At 27.9% G+C, this 24485-nt stretch overlaps 2 protein-coding genes across 2 annotated transcripts in view; one reads left to right on the top strand and one right to left on the bottom strand.

Moving 5' to 3' along the window:
* The window catches only part of LOC111625653 (oxysterol-binding protein-related protein 3-like), a 148502-nt gene that overhangs the window by 103680 nt on the left and 20337 nt on the right, over positions 1–24485 (top strand). Inside the window, exons 16-24 of the mRNA XM_023368866.1 lie at positions 1135–1257; positions 5291–5404; positions 5516–5602; positions 14053–14166; positions 14278–14356; positions 16759–16934; positions 19519–19593; positions 22115–22252; positions 23438–23501. Of these exons, the coding sequence (XP_023224634.1) occupies positions 1135–1257; positions 5291–5404; positions 5516–5602; positions 14053–14166; positions 14278–14356; positions 16759–16934; positions 19519–19593; positions 22115–22252; positions 23438–23501 (970 nt within the window). The remainder of the gene's footprint in view (positions 1–1134; positions 1258–5290; positions 5405–5515; positions 5603–14052; positions 14167–14277; positions 14357–16758; positions 16935–19518; positions 19594–22114; positions 22253–23437; positions 23502–24485) is intronic.
* On the bottom strand, positions 8937–9878 carry LOC111625640 (beta-1,3-glucosyltransferase-like). Its single transcript, XM_023368851.1, has 2 exons — positions 9694–9878; positions 8937–9600 (listed from the first exon to the last, which is right to left on the bottom strand). Exons 1-2 carry the CDS (start codon positions 9829–9831, stop codon positions 9451–9453), a joined length of 288 nt encoding a protein of 95 aa, XP_023224619.1. The 5' UTR covers positions 9832–9878; the 3' UTR covers positions 8937–9450.

Here is a 24485-nt window from a genome sequence, read left to right as displayed (position 1 = left end):
CCTCTCATTATATGACATATATTTATTAATTTTTTTAAATCTTTTTGTATTTTGTTATAATTCATTTATTTTAAATACAAAATGCATTAATTTAATTTATTAAATATGTAGTGTTCTTTGTGGTATTTGTGTTTAGTAGTTAAATTATTTTGACCCAATTGAATTTGAATAGTTTTGAATCATTCATTTATTATCCCTGCTCTAAATAAGTACTCTTTTTTCTGAATGAGTCAGACTAATTGATCAGAGTACATATTTTTCTTTTCAAACAAAGAACTGAAGTAGTAGTTAGATTGCATGCTTTTTAGTTGGACTAACTCTTCTGGAAGGGTGAAATTGAAGTGCAAATGCTGTTGAATATATGTAGATGTAGAATTTTATCACCCCCTTTCTCCTCATTTTAGATATTTGTTAAAAATTAATTTTTTATACAAATAAATATTAATGTAAGTTAAATATTAAAAATACTAACTATAAAAGTATTTCAGTTTTTATTTACATATAAAAGGTAACCTGGGGTATAAAAGTATTTACACCCCAGGCTCCTTTCAGAGTAGGGTACCCTAGGGTACCCCCTGTGAGTGCCTCTGCCCCTCATAAAATGACTTGGTATTTAATTTTGCCTGAGTCAGAGTTGACCTGCTAAAATTATCTGGAGTCAGAGTCAAATGTTTTTTTACCGACTCTGCAGTCCTGGTTATAAGAAAGTAGTACAGTACTTTAATTACCTGATGAAATGGAGAAAGTGCCTTGTTGTACTTTATTCAAGCTTCATAAAGTAGCCAAGACTAAATTTTCATTGTTCTCAAATTTTCATTGTTTATTAGTTCTATAATACGTTAATAGCATAAAAGTAATTTATTAATAATGATTTATATTTCTCATTTTTGTATTAAAAAAAATTTTTTCATAATTTTTGGATTAATAACAAACAATTTATATATGTAATAATTTAAATATATATTCACTAACTCATTAAAGTGTCCACAAGTATTTAAAAATATAATTTTTTTAAATAAATTTTTTAATAAAATTAACATTGTTAAAAAGGTAAAGCTGTAGATAACAAGAGTTATTTATGTTTAGTTGTATTAGGTTATTTGTTTTTTTTCCCTTAATAAATTTTTTCTCTAGGCTTTAATGCAAAATAAAGATTTACGTATGAGACTTCAACAGATTCACGCAACCTCTGATGTTGGTAGTACTACAACATATATCTCAGGCACACCTACAGCAGAAAATGCAGATGAATCCACAGTAAGTGTGAAATGATATATTTTTATTTATAATTTTTGAATTATTAATAATTGTTTTACTGTTTTAGAAATTAAATATTAAAATAACAATCCTGAAATAATATGATAAAAATAATTAAATATTTTTTAAAAAACATTAATAAAATAATTTTATTGACATGTTGACTTTTAAACTTCTTAGTAAAAACTTCTTGCAATACTTTCATCCAAATATATCTAACATCTTACACATTCTTCATAATGTATTTGCTTTTCTTTTTCTTTACTTTCTTTAAAAATTGTTTTTCAGAAAAATATCTTATGCTTAGCAATAATTTCTACTCTGAAAATAAAATAGTTTGGTTATTGATATGCTTTTGATTCCAGTCTAGTTTTAAGTTATCCACATTAATTTAAATAATTAATTAATTAATATAATTAACATTTTGAGGAATGATATATAGTAAAGTGAGGTAATGTGAATTGACATTTTTATTCTGATGCTTGTCTTGGTTAATTTTTAATATAATTATACAGTTTTTTTATTGCTTAATAGTGTGTTTATCCTGCTTAGTGGTTTACCCTGCATTTTGATCTACATTTGCTTGTTTTGTCTTGAAGAGAAAAAAGTTGAAAAAGTTGTTTTTTTGGTGTTTGAGAAAATAGTAGGGTAATGGAATATAATATACCACATTATCCACAATTTTTATTCACATGTGTTAAAAGAAGTGACTCATTATTTTCATCATTTATTACAAGAAATTTTATTTGAAGCACTTATTTTCTATATTTGTTTTATTGAAGAACTAGCAGATGAGCCCAGCATTGCCCAGGCAAAATAATAGCAACAAAGGTTAGGATTATTAGATTATTTCGTACTTTTAATCTTTCTATTATATTATAGCCAGTTGAAAGGCCCGATGCAGGCATCGGGGCATGAGCACGGACTCTGACAATTCCTAGCTTTGCCACTATGCTTTGCTGGCACTTGATACGTCAACACAGACTGACCACTTTTTCAGTAGCAACAGCAGAAGTCAACTTGCCATTTCTCTCTTGATGCCACAACTGTAGGTTATTTGCTCTGCACAATTGATAGTCCTGCTTCATTGTATTAAAAATTTGGTCATGTATGAAATTGTACTAATCATATCTATCACGTATTAAATTGGAAAACTGGACATTCTCTTTGGTGAATTCTTTCACTCTGGCGAATTTTTTCACTCTGGCATCATCTTCTTAATGTGCCATCTCCTGTCAAAGGTTGGCAATCCATATAGCTAACATTGTCCTCGATATAGCAGCTCGGAATATCTCCATAGATACCTTGTGGCCCGAACCACCTTGTGATGTCTTTCAACTGTTGATTCTTTGGACTTCCAATAGATCTTTTTCCTTGTATTTTGCCTTTTAATATTAGTCTAAGTATTTGATATTTCACTCCTCTCATTATATGACTTTTTCTGTGTTTTCATGATTTTGATGGTCAGCAGGAGTTCTTTTTGCTTGTTCATGCAGTTCAGGACTTTAACATTAGTAATCCTTTGCACCCATGATATTCGAAGTATTCGTCTGTACAAATACATTTCAAAAGCTTCAATTCTTCTCTCAGTTTGGGAGTCCAGATTCCAACTTTTGCATCCATTATAGCAGGATGGAGAAGATTTAACGTTCGAATCCTCAGACATAAACTCAATTCGGATCTAACGAAAAACATTTTCATATTCATAAACGATGTTCTGGCTTGTTCAATCCTTGCTCTTATTTCTTTACGCTGATCACATTGTTCATTTATTATTGTGCCGAGGTATTTGAGAGATGATACTTGCTCGATAGTGTTCCCATGAATGAGAAGATTTGCACTTTTTCTTGTTTTTGAGAACACAAGAAGTTTGGTTTTGGTAAAATTCATGAAGAGACCATGCAGTTCACTGTACTCGACAATACAGTCCATCAGTTGTTGTAATTCTTCGGGACTACTTGCTATAACCACTGCATATCTAATGTTGTTTATCTTTTTCTGCACTCTGGCATCAGACATTATTTGGGCAATGGAAGGGCAGTTTGTTTGTTTTTTCATAAACACTTAATCATTCTTTTTCTGCACTCTGGTTAGTGAGAGAAAATGTACATCAAAGAACATTTCAGACAGTTATCTGAAATGCAAGGACCACAAATCTCTTGTCATATTAAAATATTTTTGTTTCATTTCTAAAGCATACTCTACTAACTGTTTTTCCAGTTTCTTGGACTGGGCTGAGTTCTGATTTACAGGAAGCCTTGCAACTTCATCAATGCTTATTTCAATACTTTACCAGACAGAAAGTGTCAACCATGGAATGGAAAATATCTTAGCAGATATCATAAAAACCATTTTCCCCTTTTTTATAGCTTGAATTACTTGCATATTATTGTCAGGCAACCACTGATTTTGCTTTACTTCTTTTTTTTTGGTATCTTGACTACAATCTTAAGAAGACAAACATAATTTTCCTGTTATACAAATATACTTACAAAACTACATATAAATTAGACATATTATAGCCCAATAAGAATCTGGCTGAATTATTTGAGTATTACAAAATAACTGATTCAATGAACTCAATATAACAAAACAAAGCTACACACATTTATAAGTTGAATAATGTGGAATACTATTCCACTTTAACTACCGTTTAGTATTCCTCATTACCCTCATTTTGACATTTTATTTCCTGCCATTTTCTTGAAGACATGACCATAACAGAGCAATCCAAAAAATATTGAATTATGTTAATTAAAATTTCTGTACAGAAAAAACTTTATAGCTCACCTGATTCCAGCACATATGTATGTCAATATATAAAGACAATGACACATCTTACACACTCTTTCAGCAATTAACTTTAATTAAAGTTAATTAACTTTAATTAAAGTTAATTGCTGGAAGAATGTATAAGGTGTGTTCATTGTCTTTATATACTGTGATAGTTCCAGCTTTGACTATTATTGATATGTATGTCAAATGAGCACCTTTAAAAATTTCAGAAATGTGAAAAAATAAATTTTGAGCCTCTGAACAAAACAAAGCACAGATTACATGATATTTCTTATACCATCATTTTTTCTTTAAAACTGTCTTAATTTTCACAGTAAATTGGTAGGTGGCATGAATGTATATTAATTTAATAGATAAGGTGGTATTCTGCATTTTTCAACTTCTTTTTAATCTTGATCTGTTAATTTGTAATTTGCTGTTTTATTGAAAATAATTTATTAATTAACTACAATTTATTTATATCCAAAAAATTTTTAAAGTGGAATAAATTTTGTACATTTTTCAATATTAGGTTAAATACAAAATATTGAAGTTTAGATAAGTTTTCAGAATAAACTTTATTTAAACTAAACCATTATAGCAACTTGTTTTTAATAGACTTTTACACATTTGAAGAACATCTTACAATTTACAAAGGAACTTTGTTAGATAAACATTGTTTTTGTTTTCTTTGAATGTGGCAAAAGGATGCAAATCGATCTTTTTGAATGAAGAGAGAGAGCCATTTGAAATCTAATAGGTTGATTTGGTTGTTTGTTAAAGGATACTTAATTTATCCAGATAAACTTTGAAAGTAGGAATCATAGTCACCAATGTTTGCCATCTTGCAAAATGGTGACATTTGTGGTTAGGCCTGTTGTTATAGTTGGCTGTGTTTATACTGTGTCTGTTGTACATAATATGTGCATGAATTGCTTTATTTTAGATAATTATAACTAACAAAGAAATTAGAGAAATAGTTATTTGTATTAACATCATGTACCATTTTAAAGATTTGAAGATGTTTAAATTTTTAAAAGTTTTCGTATTTAGTCATTCGTACTTGTTTGTTCTTCAAAGATACCTAAGAAATATTTGGAAAATTTATGTTTTGAATTATCATCATTTAATTAATGTACATAACTTCTTTCACTATTTATTTGCTGTTGCTAACAAATAGTCTCTGTCACTTTAACAAACACATAATACATGTAATTATAAGTTTTATATTTTTGTATATATTATGTTTTTATAATAGCTAATTCATCAACCTCTACAGCCATCATTATCTCATGAAAGTTCTTCTGTTTTATCTGCATCGGAATATTTTGATGCTGAAGAAAATCTTTCTAGTAGTACAACTTCGTCAGAGGTACAATCATTTTTATGTTACTTTTGTATTTTTTCAATATTGTCTGTAATTCTATAAATAATTTTAAGTACTCAGTTTATTAATTTTATATTTATTTATATATTTTAATAGGCTTCATTATCAGATGATGCAGGAAGTTTTCTCAGTGATGTTTCAGAAGAAGGTACTGAGTATACTCCAATTCCTAGTAGTAAGTCAGTTTTTCTAATTTTTATTTTTTGCTTAATTATATTGATTGAATTTGTAATATGTAAATATCAATACTAAACCAAATGGTTGCCGTAATTAATCAGGTTATTTTTACTACTATTAATAATTATAAATTAAGTAATTTGGTATTAACCCATTGCGTACGAAGACATTTTTGATATTAANCCCCCCCCTTTTCGTCGGTGCGGACTTACTTTTTTCCGCTCGGGAAGCGCAAGTGTTTGCGAGTTTTTCTACGGCGCTTTTCTTTCGTCGGTGAGTTGGTTTTTCTTCTATTTTTAAGTTACTAAGGTGAATGGTGAGGAAACCTTCGTCTTAACTAAACATAAGCCCCAAACAAAATATAATGAAAGCAAAATAAAAGTAAAATAAAAATAAAGCTCAGACTTGGTTCCTTACAGTGCATTCTCCTTTATTGATGTGGTGGCCATCAGAAATTTCTTGTTCTTCGTGTTCCCGTTTTTTTCTTTCAAAATACTCCAGGGGCTTGTCTTTTAATCCAGGGTGCATGGCATTCAAGTGGCAAAGCAGTTTTGAACGTTTCATTGCCTCGTTAGAGAGCTGGTCGCCGCAAACTATGCAGAGCGGGATTGGTGTGTGAGAATCACCTGTTCCGATAAATCCATATTTCAAGTAGGACTTATGGTATTGTCTGTTAAAAGTTTTATGTTTCTTTGATGTTGAAGGCTTTTTTTGTCTCTTCACTGGGCCATTTCTTTTTCCCAAGGAAACTTTTTAACGATGTCTGTTTTGTACTCATTTTTGCTAATTTATGGGTTAAATTTGAGCAAACACAATATACACGTATATCGGTGAAGTCAGACCAACTTAGACCAACCTAACAGATCTTAGGTGAACTGAACTTTCCCGCCTAAACCCAATTTTTTATATGGATTGAAGGAAACACTAATTGACCAATCAGCGTTTTGTAGTGCTATCGGATGTCTGCCGATCATACGATGTTTGCTGGCCAATCAGCGCTCCTGTTTTCGAAACTAACACTCATTTCTTGATCCGAGCTTCTATGGCGTCAACCATTGCTCATTTGAAAAGAAAAATGGCGGGAAATGTACATCCAGATGATTTCATCACGACACTCTCCACCAAAGCTACAACGCCACTGCTGCTTGCAGCCGCTCAGCTCCAGACGTCACCTAAAATCACAATATTTTGTGCATGCACGGTATTGGTGCTGTTTTAGGTGACGACTCAGCTCCCAGTTAACCACATGTCCATTAAAAGTCGCACAAACCCAAGAGAAATGCACCACAGTAAATAAAATGGAAATAATTTAATGTTCCTTGGGCAGCCCAGTACCATTTGATTTACGGACCGGTACCGGTCTGTGGCCCAGGGGTTGGGGACCACTGTTTTAGACTATTAAAAAATAACTTTTTTAGACCAAAATTTCTATTGATTAATCAGGAATTGCAAACAGTTTCCTATTTCATGTTTTATTGCTTGTTACCTATTGATTTGTTCCAAAATAAACAATTGTGAGTTCTGACTATTTTGATTGAAAATAAAACACATTTTTTATTTATATATATATATAAAATCACAAAAAAATATATATTTTTTGTGATTTAACTTGGTTTGTTTTTTTATTCAAATTTTAAACCAAGGGAATTGACAAAATGTTAATTTTAAATAATAATAAAATTTTAAATATACAAAAAAAATACAATGAAAAGAATTATTGAACTGGAAAGTTACAAATTATAATTTTTTAGTTCTTGTTAAGAAAAAGATTTAAGCAGTTGAACTATATGTAAAAATAGCTATTTATATATAATCATAACCAATTGATATTTCTTGTTTTTCAAAGATGGATTTTAATATAAAAATATTAGGAATATATAACTTTTAGCTTAATTATTTTGAATTATTTTAAATAAATCGTAAAAATTATTATTATATGAATATATTAAAACTTATAACAAATAACATCCAAGGTGATGACTTTCCTGGAAAATTAGAATGCTCAGAGTGTTTCGTTTTTCAGTTTTAAAATGTATCTGAAGAAGCCAAAAAGTTTTGTAAGCATTTATATTAAAAAATTTGAATTCTTAAAGTTTTAATTTTTTATTTTTATCTGTTTTTTAAATAAGAATCTCATTTCTTAATTATCTTATATTCAAATGAGAGTCCAAATAGTTTTATCATCTAACAGATTAAAAATAATTCTTGTTATCTTACAGTTTTAATCATGAATATTGTTAGATATTTAATTTGTTATTAACTGATATTTTATATGAAATGTATTATTTCAACATAATATAAATTACTTATGAAAAGTCAGAAAAAGAAAGATTTGTAGTTATTTGTGACTTTTTACTACCCATCACCAACACTATCACTAGTGGTATTACTATGATAATCTATATTCTTAAACTATCTACAATAAATTTTTTTAAGAAAGTTTGAATTATTTATAATAATTATAAAATATGTGAAAGATAATTTCTTCGTAAATTCATCTTCTTAATCATCAGTGATACACAATCCTCACCTACAGAGACAATCTTTTATTGAAGACTATGCCTCTGTAGGTGAGGATTGTGACACACAGTCACTAGTGATTAGAAGATGGTATTTTGTATCTTCCGTGTATTTTATATTTTCAAGTGTAAATACCATCAGCCAATTTCAATCAATATAATAATAATCTTTTTAATTCTTTTATATTTAATCTGTATTCATTCTTTATTTTAAAAAATTTACTGTTAAGATAGTGTTCTGCAAGTAAGAGGCTCTTTTAAGCAACAGAACAAACAATAACCAAATTATTCCTATGTTTGAAAGTTGATCCCTTCTACATCAAAACGCTAAAGTATTTATTGTTTATTTAAGCAATTGTTTTCCTAGGGTTTTGTTTTGGATCCAGAAAATGATATCACAGAACTGTTTTTGCTAGAGAATTTTCTTTGTTTGACATTACCATCTGTTGCCAATTATGTTTCTATCTGTTGTCTCATGGAAAATGTTTAATAATTTTCACATTACTATTTAATTGCATTTGCTAATCATTTAGCCTCTTACAAAGAGGCAGAATAACTCTCTTTCCAGCTAATATCATAAATGATCATGTACTGTACATGCTTAGATGTTGCTTTACTTAATGTAAAACATCTAACAAGTAAGTTGTGTTATCTGGATATATCATCTTATTTACAGTGTTCATAGAGTCTGTTAGATCTACACTTTGTCAACTGATTTGTTATGCTAGGAAGCAATATTTCTAGATTTATCCAACTGAACAATTCTCTCAGCATTTCATTTTTTTCCCTTTCTAGTTAGCAATCAAAAGATGTTATTTTAATTGTTGTTTTTTTTCTTTTTGTAGTTTAAAATTATATTTGTTCATCAGCAAGAATAGTTTGACTTTATATGAAAATGTAAAAAAAAGGTCCATTTTCTCAGAAATTTTAGAAGCTAGATACATAACATTTTACACAAGTATGAGAGGCAATGTGTCAGTTAGTGACACTATGGCAATATATTTATTGCACAAAGGAAACCAGGTTATACTAAAACGTTAGATATTTTAAGAAGTTTAATTCTTTGACAGTTTACTAATGTCAAAATAGTCGTGTTTATAGAAAAGTGAGAAGAAAATACTTATTGGGCCTTTTTGTAATTTAAAACATATTGGCTAAATTAGTCAATGTGTTTGAACACTGTTGCAGCTTTAGGATGTAAATCATTTGTAGTCCATTTATCAACAAATAAAGTTTAGTTCTTATGTTAAAACTTGTTTTGTTTAGAAAAATTTTTTAAATTTATTTTAAATGCACATTTTAGCACATTATTCTAAATCACAAATGTTTTTGAGCTTAAAGCTCAGAATGAGCAGCATCATCTCTCTGAATATCACTATCGGCCAACCATTCTTGGTAGACTTGTTCAGGATCTATCATCCAGTGTTTGTGAAAACTTATTGGCGGATGATGATGATATTCTGGTGCATAATCCATTGGCCTAGCCTAAAGGTAAGAAGTATAAAAATTTAAATTTTAAAGATTATACAATTTATGAAAAAGATTATACAAAGTTATGATTTTATCAATATAATATACCTGATGAAATAATTTTGAGTGTGTTATTGGAATCCCAAACTTTTTCAAACAAATTCCTAAAATCATATCATCCGGAGAATCCTTGGAAGGACATTGACAAGTTCCAAGTTGTTTAACAGTTTCAACACTGAATACCATCCTGAAATTCAAAGATTTATCTTCAAGTAAATTCTAATTTAAAATAGATTTAGTATTAATTTATAAAATATTTATCTATATATTATATTTTTAACAAATAAGAACAATTAAAAAATGTACTCATATATTAGTCTATTTCTATTGAAATACATAATCCTTCATATTTAAAACATTGATTTATTGATAGACATTTTATATTTAGTAAATGATATTTTTTCAAATGTTTTGCTATTGTTTAGTTCACAAATAAGTAATCTCTTTACATATGTTTATTTTTACTATACAAAATATAAATCAAATCATGCAAGCATGTATATAAATTTTTAATTTTGTTACATGTATTTTTTTTTATCTGGAAATTACACAAGTCTGTCCAGGCATAGAATCTGTGATCTTTGAACATAATTGAATATAATCCCTTTAATAATTGTGATTAAAATTGCTTTTTTCTTCGTGTTTAACTATCAGATTGTTGATTTTTCAAAAAAGAAATTGCTTCCCAAATCCAATAAGTACTAATTTCTTTTGAAGAGAGTTTGTTGTATATCATACATAATATACAGTCGGTGACTGTGTAATTACCATGCATTGTCATACTTAATGTCTACAATGTTCATCACAAAAAGAATAAATTATTTTATTATATAGAAAGAACAAGAATAAAGCATTTTTGATATTTGAGTAATTTAAGTCCTTGAATATCTTTCTCTACTTGATATATTCTTTCATTGTGTGAAATTTCAATGTTCTGAAGTTTCATATTCTTGCTTACCGCAATACAGTGAAATTTCATTAACTTGGCATCCTGGTAAACCCAATAAGCTGGCATGTCCAGTTTGTCTTTAGGAGGGAGTTATTGATGCACTGGGTATTTGTATTTACATGCAGCTAGATAATTTTAAATTGAAAATAAAATCAAAATTAATTAGTCAGTTTATTAAAAGTAATTAAGTCAGTTGAAACAATATTTTGGAAAGTGTGGATAAAGTACTTGTTGTCCATCTTGATTGATTTAGTTATATCAATATTTCATCCAGGGAGTCAGAGCTGAGTTTGTTTCGATTGGCAGTGGCTGAACATTTTGCTTTTATATACCTTATGGATAAAAGTGTACAAAAGAGTTATTATATATATCTATTCTATATATTTTTCTTTTNATACGTCAACACAGACTGCCCACTTTTTCAGTAGCAACAGCAGAAGTCAACTTGCCATTTCTCTCTTGATGCCACAACTGTAGGTTATTTGCTCTGCACAATTGATAGTCCTGCTTCATTGTATTAAAAATTTGGTCATGTATGAAATTGTACTAATCATATCTATCACGTATTAAATTGGAAAACTGGACATTCTCTTTGGTGAATTCTTTCACTCTGGCGAATTTTTTCACTCTGGCATCATCTTCTTAATGTGCCATCTCCTGTCAAAGGTTGGCAATCCATATAGCTAACATTGTCCTCGATATAGCAGCTCGGAATATCTCCATAGATACCTTGTGGCCCGAACCACCTTGTGATGTCTTTCAACTGTTGATTCTTTGGACTTCCAATAGATCTTTTTCCTTATATTTTGCCTTTTAATATTAGTCTAAGTATTTGATATTTCACTCCTCTCATTATATGACTTTTTCTGTGTTTTCATGATTTTGATGGTCAGCAGGAGTTCTTTTTGCTTGTTCATGCAGTTCAGGACTTTAACATTAGTAATCCTTTGCACCCATGATATTCGAAGTATTCGTCTGTACAAATACATTTCAAAAGCTTCAATTCTTCTCTCAGTTTGGGAGTCCAGATTCCAACTTTTGCATCCATTATAGCAGGATGGAGAAGATTTAACGTTCGAATCCTCAGACATAAACTCAATTCGGATCTAACGAAAAACATTTTCATATTCATAAACGATGTTCTGGCTTGTTCAATCCTTGCTCTTATTTCTTTACGCTGATCACATTGTTCATTTATTATTGTGCCGAGGTATTTGAGAGATGATACTTGCTCGATAGTGTTCCCATGAATGAGAAGATTTGCACTTTTTCTTGTTTTTGAGAACACAAGAAGTTTGGTTTTGGTAAAATTCATGAAGAGACCATGCAGTTCACTGTACTCGACAATACAGTCCATCAGTTGTTGTAATTCTTCGGGACTACTTGCTATAACCACTGCATATCTAATGTTGTTTATCTTTTTCTGCACTCTGGCATCAGACATTATTTGGGCAATGGAAGGGCAGTTTGTTTGTTTTTTCATAAACACTTAATCATTCTTTTTCTGCACTCTGGTTAGTGAGAGAAAATGTACATCAAAGAACATTTCAGACAGTTATCTGAAATGCAAGGACCACAAATCTCTTGTCATATTAAAATATTTTTGTTTCATTTCTAAAGCATACTCTACTAACTGTTTTTCCAGTTTCTTGGACTGGGCTGAGTTCTGATTTACAGGAAGCCTTGCAACTTCATCAATGCTTATTTCAATACTTTACCAGACAGAAAGTGTCAACCATGGAATGGAAAATATCTTAGCAGATATCATAAAAACCATTTTCCCCTTTTTTATAGCTTGAATTACTTGCATATTATTGTCAGGCAACCACTGATTTTGCTTTACTTCTTTTTTTTTGGTATCTTGACTACAATCTTAAGAAGACAAACATAATTTTCCTGTTATACAAATATACTTACAAAACTACATATAAATTAGACATATTATAGCCCAATAAGAATCTGGCTGAATTATTTGAGTATTACAAAATAACTGATTCAATGAACTCAATATAACAAAACAAAGCTACACACATTTATAAGTTGAATAATGTGGAATACTATTCCACTTTAACTACCGTTTAGTATTCCTCATTACCCTCATTTTGACATTTTATTTCCTGCCATTTTCTTGAAGACATGACCATAACAGAGCAATCCAAAAAATATTGAATTATGTTAATTAAAATTTCTGTACAGAAAAAACTTTATAGCTCACCTGATTCCAGCACATATGTATGTCAATATATAAAGACAATGACACATCTTACACACTCTTTCAGCAATTAACTTTAATTAAAGTTAATTAACTTTAATTAAAGTTAATTGCTGGAAGAATGTATAAGGTGTGTTCATTGTCTTTATATACTGTGATAGTTCCAGCTTTGACTATTATTGATATGTATGTCAAATGAGCACCTTTAAAAATTTCAGAAATGTGAAAAAATAAATTTTGAGCCTCTGAACAAAACAAAGCACAGATTACATGATATTTCTTATACCATCATTTTTTCTTTAAAACTGTCTTAATTTTCACAGTAAATTGGTAGGTGGCATGAATGTATATTAATTTAATAGATAAGGTGGTATTCTGCATTTTTCAACTTCTTTTTAATCTTGATCTGTTAATTTGTAATTTGCTGTTTTATTGAAAATAATTTATTAATTAACTACAATTTATTTATATCCAAAAAATTTTTAAAGTGGAATAAATTTTGTACATTTTTCAATATTAGGTTAAATACAAAATATTGAAGTTTAGATAAGTTTTCAGAATAAACTTTATTTAAACTAAACCATTATAGCAACTTGTTTTTAATAGACTTTTACACATTTGAAGAACATCTTACAATTTACAAAGGAACTTTGTTAGATAAACATTGTTTTTGTTTTCTTTGAATGTGGCAAATGGATGCAAATCGATCTTTTTGAATGAAGAGAGAGAGCCATTTGAAATCTAATAGGTTGATTTGGTTGTTTGTTAAAGGATACTTAATTTATCCAGATAAACTTTGAAAGTAGGAATCATAGTCACCAATGTTTGCCATCTTGCAAAATGGTGACATTTGTGGTTAGGCCTGTTGTTATAGTTGGCTGTGTTTATACTGTGTCTGTTGTACATAATATGTGCATGAATTGCTTTATTTTAGATAATTATAACTAACAAAGAAATTAGAGAAATAGTTATTTGTATTAACATCATGTACCATTTTAAAGATTTGAAGATGTTTAAATTTTTAAAAGTTTTCGTATTTAGTCATTCGTACTTGTTTGTTCTTCAAAGATACCTAAGAAATATTTGGAAAATTTATGTTTTGAATTATCATCATTTAATTAATGTACATAACTTCTTTCACTATTTATTTGCTGTTGCTAACAAATAGTCTCTGTCACTTTAACAAACACATAATACATGTAATTATAAGTTTTATATTTTTGTATATATTATGTTTTTATAATAGCTAATTCATCAACCTCTACAGCCATCATTATCTCATGAAAGTTCTTCTGTTTTATCTGCATCGGAATATTTTGATGCTGAAGAAAATCTTTCTAGTAGTACAACTTCGTCAGAGGTACAATCATTTTTATGTTACTTTTGTATTTTTTCAATATTGTCTGTAATTCTATAAATAATTTTAAGTACTCAGTTTATTAATTTTATATTTATTTATATATTTTAATAGGCTTCATTATCAGATGATGCAGGAAGTTTTCTCAGTGATGTTTCAGAAGAAGGTACTGAGTATACTCCAATTCCTAGTAGTAAGTCAGTTTTTCTAATTTTTATTTTTTGCTTAATTATATTGATTGAATTTGTAATATGTAAATATCAATACTAAACCAAATGGTTGCCGTAATTAATCAGGTTATTTTTACTACTATTAATAATTATAAATTAAGTAATTTGGTATTAACCCATTGCGTACGAAGACATTTTTGATATTAATGTAATTAAACATAAAAAATACTTAAAAATACTTAAAACTGAAAAAAAAATGAAAGAAATGCGTTAATTTTGAAGAAAAAGCTTCAAATTTTATTTTCCTTTGTCTTGTCTTTCTGTGAAATTTGACACTGATGAGTCATTGTTTACACAGCTGGAGTTGGATTTCCCGGGACATTCTCATAGAAGTCTCGGAAGGCGATGGGTTTATAGTAGGGTGAATACTAGCTGGCTGTATATTTTTAAATATTTTTAAAAAATTAAAATTTTTATTGCGATTTCCGACCCTCCTGACTTAATTAAACTTATATATAATAAAATATATTAATTAAAAAAATTAAAAACTATTGGAGGTCATTTTTGACATCAGAAACTAGTTTTAAATAACTTTACTGAAGGAAAATCCGTGCACTACAACTTTAAAACGATGAATGAAATTTGATATCAAACTCCCATTAAAAAACTATTAAAAAGCAATTAAGCGTGAAGCGTGCATCATTAAAGGTAAATTAAAATCGCGATAAAATTTTTCGCGTGGGAAAAAAATTTTGAAAAATTTGAAGACTTAAAAAACATTCCAAAAATTCAAAAAAAAAATTTCAAAAATGCCTTAAGGACTGCATTTTATGTAACGCTATGTAACTTGCTCGAGATATCTTGGGTTATGGGCTTAAGGGGTTTTTAATTATTAAAGGTAGACATTAGGCACTGTGCCCCCTATATGGTAGTGACTGACCAGATCCTAGTCAGGGGGCCTGGTATGAAGATGGCCAACTTATATTTTTTGCTTCGCGTGAATTTTTTTGTGGGATATTGAGTTCAGTTTAATTGGAATATTTAATTCTTGACATAGGTTAATTAATATTCTAGGTTAGGTCCCTTGCCTCACACCACTAAGGTGTTGGGTTTGAGTGGAGGGCTCGCCAATGATCCTCCCACTCGAACCCAACATAAAAATGATTGCTTCAGGATGTGGGGTTCATGGTAGGCACCATCTCTTATCAAAATTAATAATAATAATAATAATTTTGGCTCCTAACATCTAGTAGTACCAAATTACAATTGTTGCTTCGAACACAATGAAGTGTTATAAATTAAGACACTTGGCGGTTTTCTCATCTTTTATTCAGTTGATACGTGTGAAATTATACATGTTTCATGCTCCCAAGCCCCTCATCAGCCAACTAAAATATTAATGGAGTACACAACAAAGTTTGAAGCATAGTTTCAGATTATTAAAAGAAACAAATTACAAATTACTTAATTTATAATTATTAGTAATAGCAAAAAATAGCCCAATTAATTACAGCTATCTTTAGTTTTAGTATTAATACATCAGGTTTTGGGATGTTTATGTATACATAAATATCAAATTAATTTATAATAATAATAATAATAATAATAATTTGTGTTTTGAACTGATTGCTTAAAAAAGGGAGAGGGAAACAGGAAAAAGAATTAATTCATGTTATATTTCATATAGGTTTGGTCACATTATGAACTTCTAAGTGTTACAATAAACAATATATATATATTGTTTATTAAGTGTTACAATAAACAATATATATATATTGTTTATTGTAACACTTAAAAATTATGTTTATATATATGTAGTGATGATGTAAATGTAATGTAAGATAAAAGATCACAATATTCTGGACGTAATTATATGTATTCACAGTTGAAATTATTTTGCAAAGTTTGTAAATCATTCTAAATTTTATCTAAAAAGAAAATCTGCAGATGCAGCAAACTAAATTGCCAGGCCAGCACTGTGTTATCTTATTCTCATTGTTTTTACATTTTTTGCTTGTTTTTTGAGCTCAATACTTGGAAATTCATTTCAATTCTTGAGTGTTTAAGTCTTCAATTCTAAAAGTGTTTCATGTCAAAGTAAATTACACTAGTAACTATTTCAAATATATTATTAAGAAGAAAATTCTGATTAACATAAAACTTGACTTATAAACAAGTTTGCAGAATAGAATTCTTATATAAATCTGAATATATACATGATAGATGCTCCCTGAGTAGTCTTGAATTTAAACTTTTTTGTCTGTGAAGTAACTAATTGGATTTACTTTACTTAATAGATGTGGAACTATATTCAAAATTTTAAATTTTTTTTTGCTTCAATAAATTAGAATATTAATGTGTTATATAATAAATCATTATTTATAATTTTAAACTAGAAATTAAAACTTTTAAAATTTTATTTAAGTTTCAGATTTAGTTTCTTCTCCAACAAGAAATACAGGGAGAAGATCAAAACTTCCTGCTCCTAAACCAGATTTGGGTGATTTTAGTTTATGGAATTTATTATGCAAAAACATTGGAAAAGACCTTTCAAAAGTTAGCATGCCAGTTACACTCAATGAACCAATAAATGTTTTACAAGTAAGTTTCATAAACAAAAAAAAAATTATATTTTAACTGAAATAATCTTAAATAACAAATGTCATTGAGAATTATATTTTTGTTTTCAATTATTTATGTTTTTGTTTCTGTACCTTTTAATAGAACTTTGATTTTAAATATTTAGCATTTTCATTTTTGTCTTTTTTTTTTATGCATGCCTTGTGACTAAATTCTATTCATATTGATTTAATTCTTTACAAAATTTTATTTTCAAATAGTGATTTGTTGTTATTACATGTGATATTTTGAGCCAGCACACCAATTTTTATGGAATTAGAAATAATGGTTAAAATATATGTTTTTTAGTCTAGATTCAATTTGTTTATAGAAAATGAATTAACTCTTTTGGTTATATCTTCAAAAAATAAAATAATTGTCAAACTCTCACATGCTAGATTCTATGCTTGATCTTCTATGTTACTCACAGATTAGTTCTAAATAATCTGAGTGACAGTCAGAAGAAAGCTAAAACAATATCATATTTCAATATAAATAAAACTGTCTTTCAAAAGATGAAAGCATTATTTGTTTATATCTTGGGCTTAATTATTGTAGAACATTTTAGTTTCTTTGATTTCACAGAAGAAAGAAGAATCTCTCCAATTTTTGTATAAATTAACAATTTTTAGAAATTTTTAATTATTTTTTTGTAAAGCTGAACAAATTATATTGGTAAAACAGTTTGGAAATAATACAATATGGATAGTAAAAGTATTTCATAAAAAAAATGAAGTATTAATTAGAAATCATTGGAAAAGAACTCAATAAATCATTTTCAGATAAACAATGCATATTGAATACCTATCTAATATGATGAATAAGTATCATTTCCTTGAACTACATGACATGTGGAATTGTGTGTGTTTTATTCTTTGGATGGGAACAAGTTATCAGAGAGCTTTTTATATCTTTCATTGCAATTCCAGATTTATTCTGTGTCTTATTGATAACTGAAAGTATTTTCATTATAAAACAAAGAAGACAGATAACGTGGGCACCAAATCACCAAAATTCATCCACATCAGCGGAATTCTCACAAATGGTGTGAATGTTATGACTACAATCTGGAAATTAATTGGCTTCACAAGCTGATTTTAAACAAACACAACAGAGGAAATCTTATTCTTTTGACTACTAGATTGAATGTGAATCTTTAGATACAGTACCCTCAAATAGTAGGTTTGTTCTTTCATAGTTGATGCATTATTTAGTTTTTCTCCCTATTCATTATCCTTTTTTGAATGAAATCCAAAATATCTTGCAATTTTTTTCTTTTGTGATATTATTCAAAATTTTTTTTTGTAAAGGTGAAGTGCTCAAACAAACTTACATTTTGCTGCTGATAAGCATTTCATATGGAGATCTTTTGGTACCTAAGTGATGGGCCCTGTTCTTTATTAATTGGATTGGATTTTTATACCTTACTCCAGTAGGTTTCTTATTTTTCTTTATGTTGTGATCATATTCTCAATAACTTTATTTGTTCTTTCAATGCTTTCTTGACTTTGACTAGATTTCCCATGGCAATTTTAAGTTGGAGTCTGAATTTTTCAAACTAGAAATAATTATGTTTCTAAACTCTGTTCTGGTACCTGATTGAGGTGTTCATGATTCTCCAAGAAAAATAAATTTATTAAGAAAATACTAAGATATTTCCCCATCTTTTTTAGATTTAACATCTCCCAACAGCATAAATTTTATTAGGTGATCTTGGTAAACTGAAATAAATATAAATTTATGATCAGGAAGAGTTTGAAAATTTATCAGATCAACTTGATAATGAGAAGTGAATTTAGAGAAATACAATGGTTTTACTACTAGATCTTTCTTGCAACTCTTTAATTTGTGGTTCAGCTTGCTACACAGTTTAAAGAGCTTTGTGATGAGTTCTATTTCATGATGAGTATATTGGTATACCTGATTGACAACTTCATTTTCTTGTCTTACCTATCATTACTAATAGAATCATGACTATCAAAATGTATATTGAATGGCTCATCATTTGGCAAATAGAATTTGACTGCACCTTTTCCTTCTTCTGTTGGATTTATTTGTTTCACTCTCTCCCAAATCATCATTACACTATTTCTTTAATAAGCAATAATGATGAGGTACTCTTCTCCATGATTTTAGTTTTATTTCCTTCTCTTATTAGTTCTTCATAACTTTCATTTGTGAGAAAAACAAATTCATGTTTTATTTTTTGCAGAAACATGCATTTTTCTAAAACTCGCTCAAACATTTGTCTTGTGGTATTTGTATTTTTGCAACTATTTTGCAAACCTTGAAAGTAAATGCTCTACACATATTATATATATATAACCAGGAAGAAAAAGGAAAGATTATTGTGTACCAGTGGTTTAAGTTGGTGGTTGTGCAGTCCATTTCATAGTTAATTTGATAGTCTATACACTATTTAAGCAAAGACTATTAAGGATATACAGATTTTTTTTTTATTTTGCCTACTAACTTTAGGCATTTTATAGAATGTTTGAATTTTAGTTTTCCAGTAAATATGTATAAATAAAATCATTTAATACATAATTTATTTTTTTTAAACTAGAGATTGTGTGAAGAGTTGGAATATAGCGAGTTATTAGATAAAGCATCAGAAACAATTGATCCTTTTGAACGAATGGTAAGTTCTTTAAATAAACAAAATTTTATTATATTTCTAGTATATAGTTTAAATTAATAGACTATATTTGTTTCATTATAATTGAGTTATTTTATGATTTTTAAGATATACATTATTTCAATATTAAACTTTCTTTTCTTGGTCAACAAATTTTCTCTGAATCGAAATAAATTTATTGTCCTCAATAAGACAGAATGCTAATAATTTTTTAAATTTTTTTATGTAAATTTATTGAATTTTCATTTACATATATAATAATTTTCTTATTTTTTATCTGATTCTTGTAGTTTGATTTAAAATAGATTTAAAAATACGTAGACATTGCTGGTATTTCACCAAGTAAAGCTAGTAAAGTTTTAAGTATTTTTTTCTGTCTTTTCTAAATTAAGTTTAAGTTAAAACTACAGATTTGAATTGATTTATGTCAAAAAGAAATTCCTTTTTCTGTCATAAATTCAATGTAAATACAAATATTTAATCAAGATGCTGAATGAAACATCTATTGATATTTACTTTTTAATTTTAAATTTTGATATACAAAATGAAATGAAAGTATAACATAAATGAATGGACTTATGGTAATAAATATGATGTTTTACATGATTGAAGAGTAACTATTGGAGAGTTATATCTTTCAAGTTTGAATAAACAGAGAGAATAATATATTATACTGTATTTTAAAAATATGAATTGGAAATATTGATTATACAGTCTTATTAACAGCTACAAACACAATTTTTATAATTCTTTGTCAATGATAGCAGGTTTATATTTATAACTAAAAACACAAAAATGCATACAAAGAATTCTAGCTATCACCAAAGGCTTAATCTGTTGCAAGAATGAAACAGTAAACTAAATATTTAAAACTAACTATGAATAATAATCTTAATGTTAATATACAAAAGGATTTTATTAAGTCAAGTTACATAAGTCAAGGATAGAAGAATGGTTGAGAGAGAACAAAGGTGTACCCAATCCTTTGGTTGATCAAGTCCATTGAAAAATTAGGTCACCTGGGTTACAGAATGATTTCTTTAATCTGACTGAAATGGGGATGTCATCAACTCACAAAATAACCTCCAAAATGCAAAATGTGTTACTCTGTGTTTAATCTTCTCAGCTTCTCTGATTGTGAAAATCTCAGATCTTACCAACACATCTTGTAAAACCACCATCTTCTTTCTATTCCCATTTAAAGGTTCATCAAAAAGTTCTTTTGAGGCTCCTTCACTCCTATATATACTGTTCATAAAATCCATCATACTGGTTCTTATCAATGAAAGGATAGCATTTCCTGGGACAACATTGGTGTAAACCCCCCTTCAGTAAAGAAAAAAGACAGTTATAAAATGGTAGAAAGTGTGAAGTTAGGAAAGAATTACAATTGCCGACAAGGGTGAATACACTAAACAAGGAACCATGCACAGCAGATTGTGGGAAATATTATTTATTTACGCATACAGGAAGCAGGTTCTGATGGATTCCAACTCTAACAGGTGGTTACCAAAATAATCCAAAATGTCTACAGGATAATTACACAATATCAGAGAGATTACAAAGAATCTGAGCTTGCGTTATACAATAAGGCTTTTTCTTATAACTAACTCTTAAAAAACTAATTTAATCTAAGGAGAAAAAGAGATCAGAGCATTGAGACAAGAAATAGAAAGATAGCTGATAGAAAAAAAGGACTAGAATCCCCAGCTCCCATGAGGGATCACGTGGAACTTCCATGGACTAACTTTGTGCTTTTGTCTTCCTTTTTCCTGTATATCTGAGAATCACTGTGCCATCACTTCAATATGTTCAAAACTTTCCTTTTACATCAGTTCAATTTTACTTGTCTCTCGGGTCTTGAAAACACAGCACTCTCTTCTTCATTCTCACTTCATAAAGATCAGCTAAAAAGTGTCCTATACTCCCCATACATGCCTTCAGGTAACATCGTTTTCATTGTTCTTGTGATTCCACAAAGTGGCCCTCACCATCCAGGATAATAGATTAAGATTAGAATGTTCTAAAAGTAAGAAAGAACAAAGGAAAAATACTAAAAACTATGAATTAAACTAAAATTAACAATGGCGTACAGTCACAAAGGAAATGTAGAACAAAAAATACAGGGAAAGAGAAAGAAAAACAACAGACTATGGCATACTGCCACATATTTATTTTAGTTAACTAATAATTAAGAATATGGGGTATTAATGTTTTAACAATTTTATTAGTAATTGATTTTGGCTTGATTGTTTATATATCTCCATTATAACTTGTTAAAAATACATATATTACTTAAAGATAAAACATTAAATATTTATCATCATTATTTTCTTAATTGTTATGTTATTCAAAAAAGTATATAAAATTAATTTAAAGTTAAAAAATCAGAGGTTTTGACTTAGAAAATGTCAGTTTAATATTTTTATTATATAATGTTAAAAAAGTTTAATATATTGTTTTTTAGTTCAGTATATTTAATATTTGAAATTATTGTTTGTTATAAAATTTCTTACCAATTTAGGTGTACATTGCTGCCTTTGCAGTATCAGCATACAGTGCTTCCTATTACAGAGCTGGTCACAAACCATTTAATCCATTACTTGGTGAAACATATGAGTGTATTAGAGAAGATAAAGGTTTTCGTTTTGTTGCTGAGCAGGTACATGAAAAATATGTATATATATTACAAGATTTTGGATATGGAGATATAGTTCAAATATTTTTTATATAATAATGAATACAAATTAAAATATATTTATGATAAAATTAATAGTATTTGGAAATAATTCTAAACAACAAATAATAATATATGAATATAATTATGTATTATATTTATATTTATAATTATTGACATATTAAGACATTACTGTAATATCAAATAAACAATTTAAAATACAGTCGACCCCCCCCCCATAACACTTGGAATTCATATAAAACAGAATTATCAAGTGTTATAGGGGGGTCGACTGTATAATAGTTTGCATGTTGTAAACTATTACGTATAAATAATGCTTATACAAATGATAACAAATTGTCTAATGAGTAAATCGATTTGTAGAATGCATGTATTATTGGTAGATTTATATACACTATTCAATATTTGAAATATTTTATGTTGTACAACTTTAAATTACTAATTTAGTATAAGATTTAATGATCAGTCTGTCAATCATGTTTTTCAAATTGAAATCCCTCTGAAAAAATACTCTTAAAAGTAAAATTAATAATGAATTTATTTGATTTATTAAATTTGTATTATTTTTGTTTAAAACTATGTAGGACTACTAGTTTCTTCTTTAATTAATATTGAAATAATTAAAAATATGGTTAAAAATATCTAAAATTAAGTTCTAATATATAAGTTGTATGAAATAATAATTTCAATTTTTTTTAATGAAATTTAAAAGATACTATGAACTTAAGTTTTATCACCTAGTTAATCCATTCAATAAAGATTTAATCAGGAAATAAGAATTATATTATTAATGAAGGTGATAATATTTATTTGTAACAATTTGTAAAAAAAGAATTTTAATAAACAATATAATTAAATTTTATTTAAATGAATTTGATATGAGATAATGGCTACAAAAAGAAATATTCTAGTAATACTTGTACAATAATGTATCTAATTTATATTGATAATTTTGACTTTTTCAAAGTGATATAAATAGCTTGTATTAAAGTATTTTACAGTTAATTGTCATGTGAAATTTTTAAATTAGTTTAACAATACATTTGTAAATTTTCGGAACTTTTTTATACTGAAGAAATAGTTATAATTGATATAATTTTTATATTATTTCTAAAGTATATTTATTTAAATTATTATTCTTAAAAAAAGGTTAGCCATCATCCTCCCATCTCTGCATGTTATGCAGAATCTAGGAATTACATCTTCTGGCAAGGTAAAATGCATTTTTAATATATAATTTTGTATTTAAAAGTGATAGTTTTTATAACTTTTTATAACAATGAGAGCAGTTTAGTAATACAGTGGAACCTTGCTTAACAAGCATAATTCACTCCAGAATGTTAATCGTAAAGTGAAACAATTCTTCCCATATAAATTAATGTAAAGTACAATAATATAATAATATTTTATTTCCAAGGGAAATTTTTTCCTATTATGGGGGAATACAAATTTCACAATAAATACTATATCGGTCTACACGATTAATATATATATTACAAATAAGTGTATTAATTATAACATAATATGGTCTAGCAAGACCACTTAAATAACAATAACATTATTTGGTAAATTCAGACAATACTAACATAAAGTAACTTAATGATACATTATCAATGATTTAGAACAACAATGTAAATCAAATGAATACAAATTTCACAATAAATACTATATCGGTCTACACGATTAATATATATATTACAAATAAGTGTATTAATTATAACATAATATGGTCTAGCAAGACCACTTAAATAACAATAACATTATTTGGTAAATTCAGACAATACTAACATAAAGTAACTTAATGATACATTATCAATGATTTAGAACAACAATGTAAATCAAATAATTAAATATTACAAAGTAATTTTTTCAGTGTATTTGACAAAAGATTATAAATTCTATAAGCATTATTTTCTGTTGATATTTTTAAGTTATTTTTGAAGTCTAGAGATGAACTTCCATTACATATATTTTGATTAATTTTTGTCCAAGTCTGTTTAAATGCTCATCCCTTGAGAGGTGGTTGATTTGTATTAAAAAATTATTACCTTTATGTTTAGAGTCCATATTATCTGCAATTCTTGCATTGAAATCGCCCAAAATTATGGAATAAGGAGTCATATTTTGCATGATCTCCATTTGTTTAGTTATTTCATTCAAAGTAATTATGTCATCAGTGAAATATAGGTAAGCATTA

This window comes from Centruroides sculpturatus, unplaced genomic scaffold, assembly GCF_000671375.1.
Source record: "Centruroides sculpturatus isolate CEXI.00-Female unplaced genomic scaffold, Cexi_2.0 scaffold464, whole genome shotgun sequence".
Classification (NCBI taxonomy): Eukaryota; Metazoa; Arthropoda; class Arachnida; order Scorpiones; family Buthidae; genus Centruroides; species Centruroides sculpturatus.
Note: the sequence above shows the minus strand (reverse complement) of the source record. Positions and strands in the feature narration are given on the sequence as shown.

What these genes read in the sequence shown, in the direction of transcription:
- LOC111625640 (XM_023368851.1), bottom strand. Translation starts at nt 9,831, where the DNA reads ATGGTATTCAGTGTTGAAACTGTTAAACAACTTGGAACTTGTCAATGT. An exon ending in ACTCAAAATTATTTCATCAG is followed by an intron (nt 9,601 to 9,693) that starts GTATATTATATT and finishes TCTTACCTTTAG; the next exon opens with GCTAGGCCAATGGATTATGC.